General features: G+C 39.1%; 1 protein-coding gene across 5 annotated transcripts in view; it reads left to right on the top strand.

Moving 5' to 3' along the window:
* The first annotated feature begins 383 nt into the window (after positions 1–383).
* Positions 384–13,862, top strand: part of LOC108498161 (probable ATP-dependent RNA helicase DDX60) — a 43,742-nt gene continuing 30,263 nt past the window's right edge. For 2 of the 5 annotated variants that reach the window (XM_017816527.1, XM_017816523.1), the window contains exons 1-12: positions 384–518; positions 1,793–1,901; positions 2,366–2,742; positions 2,875–2,944; positions 4,556–4,733; positions 4,876–5,217; positions 5,690–5,797; positions 7,222–7,383; positions 8,284–8,445; positions 10,663–10,804; positions 11,925–12,086; positions 13,463–13,565. In XM_017816527.1, the coding sequence (XP_017672016.1) occupies positions 2,382–2,742; positions 2,875–2,944; positions 4,556–4,733; positions 4,876–5,217; positions 5,690–5,797; positions 7,222–7,383; positions 8,284–8,445; positions 10,663–10,804; positions 11,925–12,086; positions 13,463–13,565 (1,790 nt within the window). In that variant the 5' untranslated portion in view covers positions 384–518; positions 1,793–1,901; positions 2,366–2,381. The remainder of the gene's footprint in view (positions 519–1,792; positions 1,902–2,365; positions 2,743–2,874; positions 2,945–4,555; positions 4,734–4,875; positions 5,218–5,689; positions 5,798–7,221; positions 7,384–8,283; positions 8,446–10,662; positions 10,805–11,924; positions 12,087–13,462; positions 13,566–13,862) is intronic. The other 3 variants (XM_017816525.1, XM_017816524.1, XM_017816526.1) reach the window with 3 other exon arrangements.

Below are 13,862 nucleotides of genomic sequence, written 5' to 3'. Positions count from 1 at the left end.
TTGTTCCTGCTAAAGGATTTGCTAGAAATGCTAAAAAGGTGTGTCAAATGTATCTCCTAGTTTATCTTTGTGTGGAATTTCCTACTATAAGAAAGCAGGCTGGTAGGAAAAGAGATTGTAGTGAATAAAGGGACTGAAATATGAATTAGTGTTTTCTGCACCGTATATGCAGCTTGCATTAACAATATCCTTAAGCAATGCAGGCTTAATGGCTCTTGGACCACTAGCTGAAACCATCATGACAGAAAAAGCACAGCTCGATGGAAGCGAGGAAGTACACGTGATGCTTTCCAGTGTCGTATCTAAGGCCAAAGTTCTTCCCGGCACCCGGGAAACGAAACCAGAACTCGGAGGCAGGTCCACGCCAGGAAAGAAAACCGAAACCTGGTGAGAAGGGAGGCGGTGGGACCGCCTCAGGAGCCGCCCTCGGGGCTCCGAACTCGGAGCTGCCGCCGACGGCGCCTTAAAGGCGGGAGGGCGGCGGAGCCGGGCCGGGCGAGAAGCAGCGGCGGTGGCAGGTACTGTCAGAGCCGGGGCTTGCTTAGAGTTTGTGGTTAGACTTGCCTTTGGAGTGGGGTTTGGAGCTGAGCCTGGGGTAGGGTTAGGGTCGGCCTCTGAGGGGCTCGTGGTTGGCTGCAGGCATGATGCTGGAGCTGGGGCTGAGGTTTGCGTAGGGTTGCAGTTGGTTTGGGTTTGGTTTAGGGCTGGACAGCATGCTGCGGAACACCTGGGACTTTGCGAGCAGCTAGGGAGCTCTCCCCAGGGTGGAGCGGCAAGAGGAGCGCTGGCAGGGAGTCAAAGACGCCTGGTTGCATCTGAGACGCCCAGGCACCTCAGATGTCAGCGTGTGCACTGAAGAAAAGCATCGAGGTAGCAAAATATTTAAGCCTTGTTGGTTTTCTTTCTGAAAGGAGTATAGCAGTTCATACATGCGTATGTACAAATATAGTTTTTCTTTCTTTGAGAATGGCTGACTTTACATTTGCAGAAATGGAAAGTCATTCTTGGTTAGGAGATTGTTGAAGTAGTGGTGGCCAATTTCTCAGTTATTGACAATTTCAGCATGAAGAAGTACATGATTCAACCTAGAACTGTGTACTGAAGCCTTTGATATAACTTTTCCAATTTAGAAAAGAAAATGGAGAAAAGTCTCAGGCTTATTGCTGCTTTGACAAAAAGTACTTATGCAGGTACACAGAAAATGATTTTGTGTAAATGTATGTATACAAATAACTTTGTGAAAATAGGTATTAGAATTCAAGTTACCTTAAGCACACCACTGTAATATAGCACATTATGTGCACAGTATTTTACAAGTAAATAATAAAAATGTATTTTTGTTTGCTTTTTCTGCAGCTTCTTTTGCGAGGAACTTATACTAAAGGAAGGGGAAAACACAAAAGAAAACTGGGGCATAGTTTTCTGTTTGTGAGATCTGAAAAATGTAGATTTCACTTTCTTTTATTATTTTTTTAAAAAGGTTTTAAGAAAAAGTATAAGACTAAAAATGACATCTAAAGATCATATAGTCCTTTTATGGCCTTAGGGAAATGAAGGGTAGCTATATCTAAAGGCATATGAATATAGGTTGGACTCTATGATCTCAGAGGCCTTTTCCAACCTAATTGATTCTGTGTGAATATTGCAATGGCAAATACTGCAACAATAAGTACTGCATGAGTCTGTCACCTAAGTGGAAGTTTGGGAAAACTGAAGTTCAGAAGAGCGGAGCTGATGTGGTAGGGACTGTGCAGTGTTATCCCAAGCTACTTGTTTGCTTTTTACCTCAAAGGAACTGAACATTGTGACCTAGTGAAGTATGGAGTTACCGTAACCATTACAGTTCTGTGCTTACTTGGTTTGAGAATTCTACCCCTGGAAAACAAAAAAGAAGAAAAAAGGTAAAACTGATTTAAGAAGTAGGATTGATATCAAACCATGATTACTCCCATCATGCAGTGAAGATGTTGTGGCATGTGTATTTGTGACTGGACTAGCATGAGCAGTGTGGGTACAAATCACTTGAATCAGGAAAGATGAATCATTCCTTGGAACGTGCCATGTAGATATACCTAATATAATAAATTACATCTAACCTCCCCAAGGGTCCATTTATGCAAAGTGCAAAACTAATATGTAATGCTCCTCTTTAGTATATATTAAGAAATACAAACTGATGTTTTCCTTGCATTTCATTAAATTATTTATTATTTTTAGAATGAAAATATGTCTCTCAGGGATGTTCAAAAAAAGGTTTCCTGGTTTTTCTTAAAATTTATTCCAGTGTGATTACAAAGTAGGTAATTTAATGGTTGAAGCCAAAGAGCATACTATATTTCCTGAAAATTATCTCTTCATTACTTAGAGTTTTCTTTTTCTGGATGCCAGAATCAAGATCTGTGATGGCTTCTGCAGAATATCATTCTAAGAAAGTATTTAATGAAGATACAAATGAGAGTAACGATGATATGGACAGTGTGTGTAGTGACAGTGAGAAAATGGGCTTCATTGCAGCAAAGGAAGATGAAGACAGAGGGAGTACAATTGACATTGATGAAGAGGATAAGATCAGTGACAAAGTGGAAGCAGCTGTTTTGCGGATGCTTAAGAAAGAGGTAGATAGAGAAAAAGAAGTCAACAACATAGATTACAGTCGCATTGAAGAAGAGAAACAGGAAGCATCACAAACTGAAGATGAAGATTTCAGAGTTGTCCAGCATGAACATGATTCCCAAAGCCTTGGTGAGGAGCTGCTAATAGCATATGCTCATGTCTGTTGCATTTTGGCATGCCTTACATTTTGGCTCTTTTGTAATTAATTGATGAGTTAAGGTTATATGGTTCTATCAATAACCATGTATGTGATTATTTTAGGAATGAGAAAATGTCGTGAATTTCTGAAGAAGTTGAGGATACACGTTTGGGCATCCCTATCAAAGGCTCAGTAAGTACCATGGGGTTCATAGGAAAAAATGCAATAAATGGTAATAGAAATACTTTCTTTGAACTAAGTAGACATCACAGTATAGTACCCCTTAGAGAAAGGAGCTATGTGCTTGTCACCTAGGTTTGTGGAAAACCAGGAGACCTAAGGCATGCTTAGGATTTCATACTTCCTCTAGCCACATGAAGGAAGATTCCTAGTATAATAGAAAGTCTGCCCAAAGAGTAGGGATTGTCTGCATGTTTGGGAACTGATCTACAATTTTAACTATTGCAATTTATTTTTTTTTCAAATACTTTGTCATGCTTTTTTGAGAATTTTTCCTCACATGTTTTAAGGCTACTACTTTTACAGTATCTAAAACAGTTTGCTACAAAATTTTCCTTTTCATTTATACCTTCTATAGTTTTGCATGTCAGTTCTCATGCATGATCTTCTGCTTCTCCAGATTTGGTTTCCTTTCCCTGCTTGATATGGGAAAGGAATTACCAGTAGTGACACTCACATTGCTGTTGAAGTGTCTCCTCTGCATTCTTGAGCTCACCTAAGAGATTAATATTAAATAAAGGCAGACAAATGTGTAAGAAGTTTGCATACTTTTTGTTCGTGGAAGGCTACTCATTGCATCAGATAGCAAACTGGGACTGTGAACCAAAGGCTGTTATCTCAATCAGAAAGGAAAGCTAGGTCTTCTCAGCTGTGGGACTAAGGTGAGTATCCAGCATTTTTGACAGCCTTGAAGAAAACAAGCACATTTGTACTATTAGAGTATATTCTCCTACTATGCATTAGCACTGTAATATATAATAAACAGTGTAGTATGTAATAGGCAAACATGAAAGCAGAGAAGCTTTCATAGAAGAGCTTGCTGTTTCCTCATCTGGGCCTACAAAAGTTCTTCTGACTGTTTGGTCTGTCCTAAGTAAAACATCATGTTGCTGGATTTTCATGGATTCTTAAGGAACTGAAGAATGCATTCAATTCCTAGGATATATTAAAAACTAAGGTTTATACTTACCATCTTCAGATGCAAGGGATTTGTTTAAATTTTGACCTAAGACTCATTAATGAAAATTTTATCAACTCTCATAGTTATCTGAAATAGGAACTGGATGAAGAATTTTTTAATTCTTTGGTCTCTTGAAGTAATGGATTGTGATTGGGTTCTCTTGCTGTTAACATGTTTTTCTGCAATAGACATTCCTTGGATAAGGGAGGTAGTCGTCATTGTCGTGATAGTTGCTATTTTTAGTTAAAGCTCAGGCAGGAAGGCTCTCAAAATATACTTTGTTATTACTTCCTGTGAGGTATTTCTTTTAGAACAGATAACACTTCCTGCATAAGCAGGCATGGACAAAGGGTGATATATAAAGTCACAAAAACCTCAGATGCTACAAAAGTATCTGGAATTGTAAAGGAGACAATTTCTAATACATTCAGTAACTGAAAGGATTGCAAGCTATTTAGGAGTTAGATCCAAGAAAGTTGATTTGCTATTGATTTTATTTATACATTTAATGTTTAATGTATTAGTAAGAAAATTTCTTCTGTCTCATGTCCCCAGCTTTTCTTGGAGTAATGTTAGGTACATGTTTTGTGGTTTTCTTTCAGGTATGTCAGTCTGTTAAAAGACTTTGTTGAGTCTGAATTCTTTGTAATAGATGGGGATTCCTTACTACTTATGTTTATAGATAAGAAAACACAATATCTAAACTTCTTCTACCAAATTGAATGCTTTCTGCATGATTTCGCTGAAAAAGGAGCAAAATACGTCATTACTTTCTTCAAGGTACTGAATAAATAATATTTTTTTTCTGTTTAAACCACTGCATTCCTTTTAAACCAACTGCTTGATTCTAATCAGGATGAGGAATCCGTTCATTGTGTCAACAAATGTAACTGAATAATTTCATTGTGTTTATTTCCCACAGGATGCAGAGCAGATGTTCTTTCAGTATCCTCATTTTCTTTTCTTACGTACTGCATTAATAGAACACCTGAGGCATAATACAAGCATAACTGTTCATACAGAATTTTCCAATTGTTTATCATCCAAATGGGAGATTTTCCTGAAGCAAAGCTATCCTTACTTCATCATCGTATCTGACACAGGACTGAGCTCTCGCCAAAGAGACTTTTTATCTATTTTAATTGCTCATTCATTGTCAAAGAAAATCAATGTTGTGCTTGCTTCAGGACAGGAGTATGATCTTCTTAGAGTTTATGGATATCACGTTCAGAGTGTATATAAACACAGATCATTTTTTCAAATGGTAAGCTACACTACTTTGTTGTTGGTTTGCAATAACAGTGTTAGTTTGAATTAAAAGATTTAAATAAAATATCTCAATATGAGTATTTTAATTTACATATTAATATTATAAAGAATTGATATGTGGCTTGTTTTCTTTAATCTACTGGTCTCGAAATCACTAACAGGTAAACTTTGTGATTGGTGGCAAATTCGTGCCCTGTTCTCTATAGTCTCATTTCACATCCTTTTTCACTTTCTATATGATAGTCCCTAATATACCTTTCCCTTATCTTCACTATCACTTGTCTTAGTTGACGTATAATATGCCAGAGGAAGACTAGTGTTTAGGCCAGTGATGTGATTTTTAAAATTTTAGTCAGTTTTTTCTTGGAGGCTGAGGATTTGCTTATATCTTGATGGTTTCTATCTGTGCCTAGTAGTCCCTAATGCATTGTATCTATTGACTTTTGCATATAACTTTGACTTCTTAGTATGAACAAGATCTGCGATGTGCCTGTGAAAACCTAGTCAGCTACAAAGAACCATTGATCCATCTATATGAAGATCTCAAGCTGAACCTGAAGAGCATACAAAAAGAGGTAATTTGACCTCTTTGATCCTTTTTCTTTTTTTTTTCTCTTTTTATTGACTGTCTTCCTTCATTCCTTTACCTGAAATTATTTTCTAACCAGAACTAGGAGCTCTCTGCCTTATCCTGAAGTGATGCCCTAAGTCTGAGAAGGTCTTCTCTGTGGCCACTCTTCTTCACAGCAGCTTGAAACTGTTCTTTCTTTAAAGTTCACTATAGTAGCATGATTCAGCTGAAAGCTGATCAGTGGGATGCCACTTAAGGGATGTTTCTGTCTCAGCAAATGCATTGTCTTGAAGAAGATAGAAACCAGCCCATTTAGCAGGAAACACCATTAGCCACTGTGGGGGCTGCAGCTACTACCCTCTGGAGGCACTGTGGCCGTTGCCCCATCCCCATGGCAGCAGCAGTAGGCCAGAGTAAGTGCTGCTGCCAGCAGCAACCTCTTCTGTAGGGATGTGTCTCAAAATCTAAACCTCACTATTGCAGCTGCTAAGGTTTGCACACTCAGTTGACTATTCATGATCTGGGAATTTTTTTCAAGAGCTAGATTAGAGTTGTAAGGTCTGTGCTTGCATGATTAAAGCAGTGGTTCTACGATATTTTAACTTCAAAAAATTGCTATTTCTATGGTTACATAGACACCTTTAATGCCTAATATACTCCTGCCATTTTCCTGAGCATAAAGTTACACTGCAGTGTTGTGAGCCTACTTCTGCTCCCTCAGAGGATAACAGCAAGGCTTCCTTGGACTTCAGTGGGAATGATACTAGTCTAACAAGGTGAATTTTTAGTCCAGAAAAAATATGGTGTTACTCAGAAAGCATTTTAAAGCCCAGCTACTGCCAATATTTTTTTAATTATAATTATCTTTTCTGAGGCACAATCAGGAATTGAATATCCCAGGAGCAGAACAACATCAGGGTGCAGGAAGGGCAGATGGCTGCTCACTCGGGGCTGGGGCCGTGGGAGGTCACCTGGGAGGGCAGGGAAGGGCCTGGGAGCCATGGCCTATCCCACTGCCCCAGGCAAGAGCAGGACAGCTGGGGGACATCTGCAACCCTGGGCATCAGGCTGGGATGGGCTGAGGCCAGAGCAGGTTGTCAGCCTGCAGGGCTGTGGGGAGCTAGAGGCCAGCACTGCTGCTACATTGCTGGGGCAGGACTGACAGCCTGAAAGGGGCTGAGGTAGGACCCAGAGCAGGTGGGAGGAGGTCGCAGGGGTCAGGCAGGTACAGTCAGGGCTGTTGGTGCCCTCAGCGACATGGCAAAAAGGGGAAATTTTTACTAATGATTGTGCCCACTTTTTCTTCTGCAGTTTTTTATCCATTTTTTTCCCTTCTTTGATGAAACTCTGTACAGAATAAGAATAGTCTTTTCTTTGTAATTTTTATTATGGTGATAATTTATGCTATTCATAATGTTATGACTACAGGTTTGCCAGGCTATCCGTTTGTTGAAACAACTGTGGCCTGAAGGATCTGATATTCGCCGTGTGGTCTGTGTTCTTGCTTGTGCTGTTGGATTAAAAATATACAGCAGTATGCTGGGAAATGCAAATACTCCTATGGGAGCAAACGGAATGCAATCAGCAAGAGTAAGAATTTCATAAATATCTTCTCAGCATGGTAACCCTAAGCATTTTGCTAAGAGGAGAGATGGCTGTCCTTCTAGATAAAAAGCTGAAGAGAGGCCCAGATGCCTCCTTTGTGACTACACTAAATGGTTTGGGTCAAATAATTGCTATGGCCACAGCTTTTCAAAGGGGCATGGTCTCTTTGTGGGTGGCACTGGCCCCCCTGTCACAGTGGCTGTTTCTGGGAAAAGTTTTACCTTAGGAACAATTACTTTCATAGAAAGTTTTATCTTAAGAAGGTAGTTGCACTCATTATTTTTCTTTTCCTAACATTCAGTGCTATACTAGCTTTCACAGAAGAATATGCTTTTCCTCAAGTTAGCGAGACATTTCAGTATAAAGGTTTCTTTCTATGTGTGGTCATTTTTGTGACCATACTAAGAGCCTTGTATTTTCATCAAGTTAACACAGATGCAATATATCAGTAATATTTTATTGTAGACATATTCAGTAGACTAGAGGATAGCTACAAGTAGTTAGTTAGCAGAGCTCAATTTCTGTAGAGTTTTGCAGTGCAGTTGAGAAAAGAGCATAGGCCTATGCTATTAACTTTTCCTCTTAAAATAATAACATTTCTAGCCAGACAAACTGAAAATTGTTTTCAAGTTTTGTCTTGGTTTTCATAGTCATATTCCTCTTTGGAAAAGGGATTTTTTTTTTTTTAACATTATAACTGTTCTTCATCTACCAGCACTACAAGAATGTTCATTTTCAAATAAGTGTGGCTACAAGTAGTTAAAATGGTCAAATAGATCTAAATTATTAGCTGCTTTAACAAAGTGCATACCACTGAATTAAGTAGTGGTGAACACAATTATTCTACTGAAGGATGTGGTCAACTTTTTATCTGTCATCTCTCAGCAGAGAAGAAGTAAACACCTGTCTCCTGAAGAAGCAGCTGACCTGTGCAGAATGCAATGTCTCACAGTGACTTTTCTTCTTCATATGCCTCTTTCACAGAGAGCTCAGATTAGGGACATGAAATCCTGCTGGACAAAGCAAGTTTTACCACTGTTAAAAATGGTATGTGTAGCACTGTCTTAACTTCCTCTGACATAGGGTGCAATTGTCATTTCAGTTTTCATTTTCCTTTATATCCTGTTTCAGTCATCTGATGAGATTAAAGAACGTAATGCACCCACTGGAAACAAACCCTTTGTTTGTTTCTGAGGTTGAGATACTGAATGCCTTCTTTGCTTCAGTTTTCACTGTCAAGGCCTGCCCTCAGAAATACCTGACCCAATTGACCATGGAAAAAATCTGGAGGAATGAAGACTTTTCCTTGGTTGAGGAGGTTTGGCTTAGGGACCATTTAGTCAAACTTGACATCCGCAAGTCCATGTACCATGATGGGATGTACCCACAAGTGATGAGGGAACAGGCAGACATCATTGCTAGACCACTCTCAATCATCTTTGAAAGGTCATGGCGGTCTGGAGAAGATGCCAGAGGACTGAAGGAAAGCAAGTGTCACCTCAGTCTTCAAAAAGGGCAAGAAGGAGTACCCAGGGAACTACAGGCCAGTCAGCCTCACCTCAGTCTCTGGAAAGGTGATGGAACAACTTATCCTGGAGGTCATCTCTATGCATGTGGAAGACAAGAATAGGATCAGAACTAGTCAGCATGGATTGGATTCATCAAAGGGAAATCATGCTTAACCAACCTGATTGCCTTCTGTGATGAAACAACTGTCTGGATAGATGAAGGGAGAGCAGTGGATGTTGTTTACTTGGACTTCAGCAAGGCTTTGACACTGTCTCCCATGACATCCTCCTAGGCCAGCATGGAAAGTGTAGGCTGAATGAGTGGAAAGTGAGGTTGATTGAAAACTGGTTGAAGAGCAGTTGGTTGTGGTCAGAGGTTTGTGGTAGTGGAACAGAGTCTAGTTGGAGGCCTGTCACTAGGAGTGTCTCTCAAGGTTCAATACTGGCCCCAGTATTGTTTAACTTATTCATCAGTGACTTGGATGAGGGGCAGATGCCTCCTCAGCAAGTTCACTGATGACACAAAGCTGGGAGGCGTCGCTGATACCCCAGAGGGCTGTGCAGCCCATTAGAGGGACTTCAACAGGTTGGAAATGGGCAGAGAAGAATTGTCCGAAGTTGAACAAAGACAAAAACAGGGTCCGACATCTGGGGAGGAATAACCCCAGGCACCAGTAGAGGCTGGGGGCTGAGCTGCTGGGAAGCAGCTCTGCAGAGAAGGACCTGGCAGTCCTGGTGGACAGCAAGCTGTCCACGAGCCAGCAGTGTGCCCTTGTGGCTAAGAAGGGCAATGGTATCCTGGGGTGCATTAGGAAGAGCATTGCCAGCAGGTTGTGGGAAGTGATCATGCCCCTCTACTCAGCCCTACACAGCACTGCATTTGTACATGTATGTGTACTGCTCCTCAATACAAGAGAGGCATGGAGCTCCTGGAGCAGGTACACAGTGGAGGGTGATAAATATGATTAGGGGGCTGGAGCATATCTCTTAAGAGGACAAGCTGAGGGAGCTGTGCCTGTTGAGCCTTGAAGAGAGACAACTAAGAGGAGACCTTATTAAAGTCTGTAAGTATCTGAAGGGAGGGTATCAGGAGGATGGAGTCAGGCTCTTCTTGGTGATGCTAAGAATAGGACACGAGGCAATGGGTAGAAACTGATGTACAGGAAGTTCCACCTGAATATGAGGAAGAACTTTACTGTGTGACCAAGTACATATTACCCAGAGAGGTTGTGGAGTCTCCCTCACTGGAGATATTCAAGAACTGTCTGGACACAATTCCTGTGCAATGTATTCTAGGATGACCCTGCTTGAGCAGGGAGGTTGGACCAGATGACCCACTGCGTTCCTTCCAACCTGACCCATTCTGTGATTCTGTGAAACCATACCTGGTTCAGGAATCTTGTGAGCCACAAATGAGTGTGGCTAGGAGAATGTTCGGGGCAAGATCTCAGTAGTTGACCTCTTCTTGGACATCTGCATTTAGTCAGTGTTACTGTTAGAGTACTGGGCTAAACGGACTTTTTAGTCTCATCCAGTATGGCAAGTTTGATGTTAGACTCTTTTGTTGTTTAAAGTTGGTTATTGCAATGAAGGAGAACCGTGAAGGCAGTTTTCTGATCACAGAGAAGTCAAGTAACAATGTGGTTTTTTTCATGTCAGTAAATCTGTGGTAGTTAACCTTCCTTTGGAGATGCTTTTGTACCTCCACATGTAAAGGTGCTCCATAAGAATTAATTGTTTGCTTTATTTTTAACAGCAACAGTTGTGTATGCATTTTGCTCTGGTACAGCTATGTGATGCAAATGACTGGAAATTGGATTTAACTTACCTGCCTGATTTAAATGATGAGTCACTGCTCATAAATCTTGCACATTACTATGAGGTCGAATACACTAAAGGTATTTATCATTGTTGAACAGTTTGCTTTCTTATATTTTTTACTTTATTAAGCTGCAAAATGGGAATAAAACTGCTTGTATGGGCAGAAATGAGCACAATTTTCTAATGACCCATAGAGCAATGGATACATTTCATGGAATAATAAGGAAACATTTTTTCTGTAACCAAGTTCAGAAAATCACATGTGCAAGTGTCTTATACCAGTACTCATTCAGAGTACTTTATCATATCATATCTTTGATGTACCACCTGTACTAATACATAAAAGAGTGATATAACATAGGTAGCAAGAGTTCTAGGTCACTATTATTGGGTATTCTCAATTCTGTTTGTTTTTTAGCCAGTTTTTTATTAATTTCGTCTTAGTGCAACACAGTCAGAAACTAGATTCAATCCCTACTGTCACTGTGACATTGAATAATACTTTAATCTCAGATGAAATTGATTCAGACAAGGTCACATATTGTCTTAAACATACAGTAATTTGGGAGCTGGAGCTTTATGAACACCATCAGATGTGTTAAGATTAGCAAAAGAAGTTACCAAAGCTTATAGAAAAATAAAATACAGAAAAAGATTTGTAGCAAATGTTCTTTCAGAGTAATTGCTTTTTGGTAATCCTCTGCCATGAGTCTGTCTGTACGGTAGTAAACCAGAACACTTTATAAATCTAGTTACAAGAGGTCCTGTATGTACCTCAGTAAAGCAAGTGTAGAGGAATTTTTAAAGAAAATATAAATTAGGAATACAAAACATTTATTTTTATAATGATACCTATTATTGGGCACTAAAAAAAATTATCAGTTCAAGATTCTACCTTGCAGGAGGCAAAGGTCAGAGAAACTCTTCTTTAGCAGTAGAGCTTGCAGACTTTCACAGACAGTCTAAATCTTTTTTTTTTTTTTCCAAAACACGTATTCTCAGTACATTTCCCTATTTACACTCTGGGCTATTAAAAACTGTGAATGTTCAACATTCTGTTCTAATTTGTTCTAGTGACTAAAGCCCTTGTATAAACGTGAAGTTTTTGTGCCTGATGCTGCATAGGTAAATAGATAGGTTCAGTTTGAGTAAACTCAATTTTAAAGCAACTTCCCTTGCCTCCCCTTTCCTTTGCAGGATTGGAGTTCCAAAAGGATTTGGGGAAAGAAATGGAGAATGACTACCAATTTTTATGGGACGCTGTAAAAAAAATGGCAGTGAAATACAGTTTTGGAGATGCTTTCCCAATACGAAAAACATCCCAAGTATTTCTTGAACAGGAGCAGACATTATTTAGAGGTACTGGCAACTCCACACATTAATTTTAAAAGCATGATCCTCATTGGTATCACTGAAAGTGCTAGGAGTGGTGGTCTGATTTTATTGTGATCGCAAATTCATCCATGCTTCATGGATCTTCTCCATCCTTCCAACCCACTAGCAAAACTTGCAGCTGATGCAAAAAGAAGTCTGACGAGGCCTTATGGGTGAAATTCTGACTCCACTGTGGACAGCACAAGTATTGTTATGAAGTTCATGGGGAATTGGGTTTAGTTCCGCGACTACTAGCCCAAATCTCTTGTATGTATTGTAAAAAACATTATGAGTAGTGTAAAACAAGTAGTAGTAAAAAAACATATTAAGTACTTATATTTAAAGTAATGATTATGCTGCAGAAAGACTGTCTCTGAGGAACATCTTTGACATATTGACATGTTATGCAGATATTGGGCATGGAATCAGCAAATTAAGTGGAATATAGAACTGTTACCTTAATGGTAGAGAGTCCAGCCATCACTGTAGCTCACACTGCAATTCTTGATGGTTTTAGAAGTATGAGTTGTCCATAAGTGTCTTAAATTACACCATCCTCCTGTAGCCCATAATTGGGGAAATGCATGATTGGCTCAGGGATGGTTTTCTTCCCTCACATACAAGACCTGTTCTGAATATCTGAAAGGATTAGGTAGAACTTTTTGCCTGATATCTGACATTTCTTGAGAACCAGCTTTGTAACAACCTTAAAATATTTGTTTTAAACTTAAGAAATTGTATAAATCTTTAAAAGAGACAGTTCATAAAAAAGTCAGTAAAGGCTGGAATTCTGCTTAAATTTGTGAGCGTTCCTCAGCTGGTTTCAAAGATGTCAAGTGGGCAAAGTGGGATCTAGTGGGCAAAAAAACATTTCTTTGTTTTCTGTGTGATATTAGGGCATCTTTTGGCAATTGTATTGCCTATTTCTGTATCTCCTTTGGCTGAAGACCGAAAATGTGGCTAGACTTCAAATGTGCCAAGGATACACAATGTTACTTGTAGTCTTTAGTCATCCAATGTAAGTGCGGTTTGAAAGCCGGTATTTAGGGGACTGTCATCTTTATGGAACCAGTGCAGAAACACAAATGTGAGATGGGATTGGTTGTAGCATTCAGAAAGCTAGCACAGGTGTCTAAAATGGGTCAGGAGAACAACTACTTGAAAGCAATATTGATGTCTGCTACACTCTTCTTTCCATGGTTGAGAAGAAAAAAGAAAAGTGGAACTAGTGAACTGCTGATTACTTTTAGTAAATTTTAATTTACAGAATTTAATTTATAATGTAACTTGACAGAATTTTTAAGAATGATATGCAATTATATATATTCTTAATTAAACAATTTTTTTTTTACACTGTAAAGTCTGTGAAGAAGAAATTCCTAACATTGGACTAATCCCAGTGAAATCTGATCTTGTTCAAGATTATGTTGGAGATGTTTTGAAAGACCTACCTGTTTTAAAAAGGTACCTATATGGGTTTTTTTCTAATGAAATAACATTATATGGACTGATTTTCTACTCCCCTGCACTTTGCATCCATATTATGCTAAATTTTTACAAATGTAGAAATGTTTTTTTTTATGCTTGGGTAAAATGTCACATACATGTTTACATGTATTGGTATAAATGTTAACAGAAAATTCAGAACAAGAATGGTTAAGAGTAAATATATCCATATTTTCTCATACTGTTATTTGTTTCCATTATAGTCTTTGTTAGTCTACGTTCTGGAACTGTTTTTCTAAATGTAAAATTTGTGTT

Source organism: Lepidothrix coronata, unplaced genomic scaffold, assembly GCF_001604755.1.
Source record: "Lepidothrix coronata isolate B3197 unplaced genomic scaffold, Lepidothrix_coronata-1.0 Scaffold56, whole genome shotgun sequence".
In the NCBI taxonomy this organism is placed as follows: Eukaryota; Metazoa; Chordata; class Aves; order Passeriformes; family Pipridae; genus Lepidothrix; species Lepidothrix coronata.
This window is presented reverse-complemented; position numbering and strand designations above follow the sequence as displayed.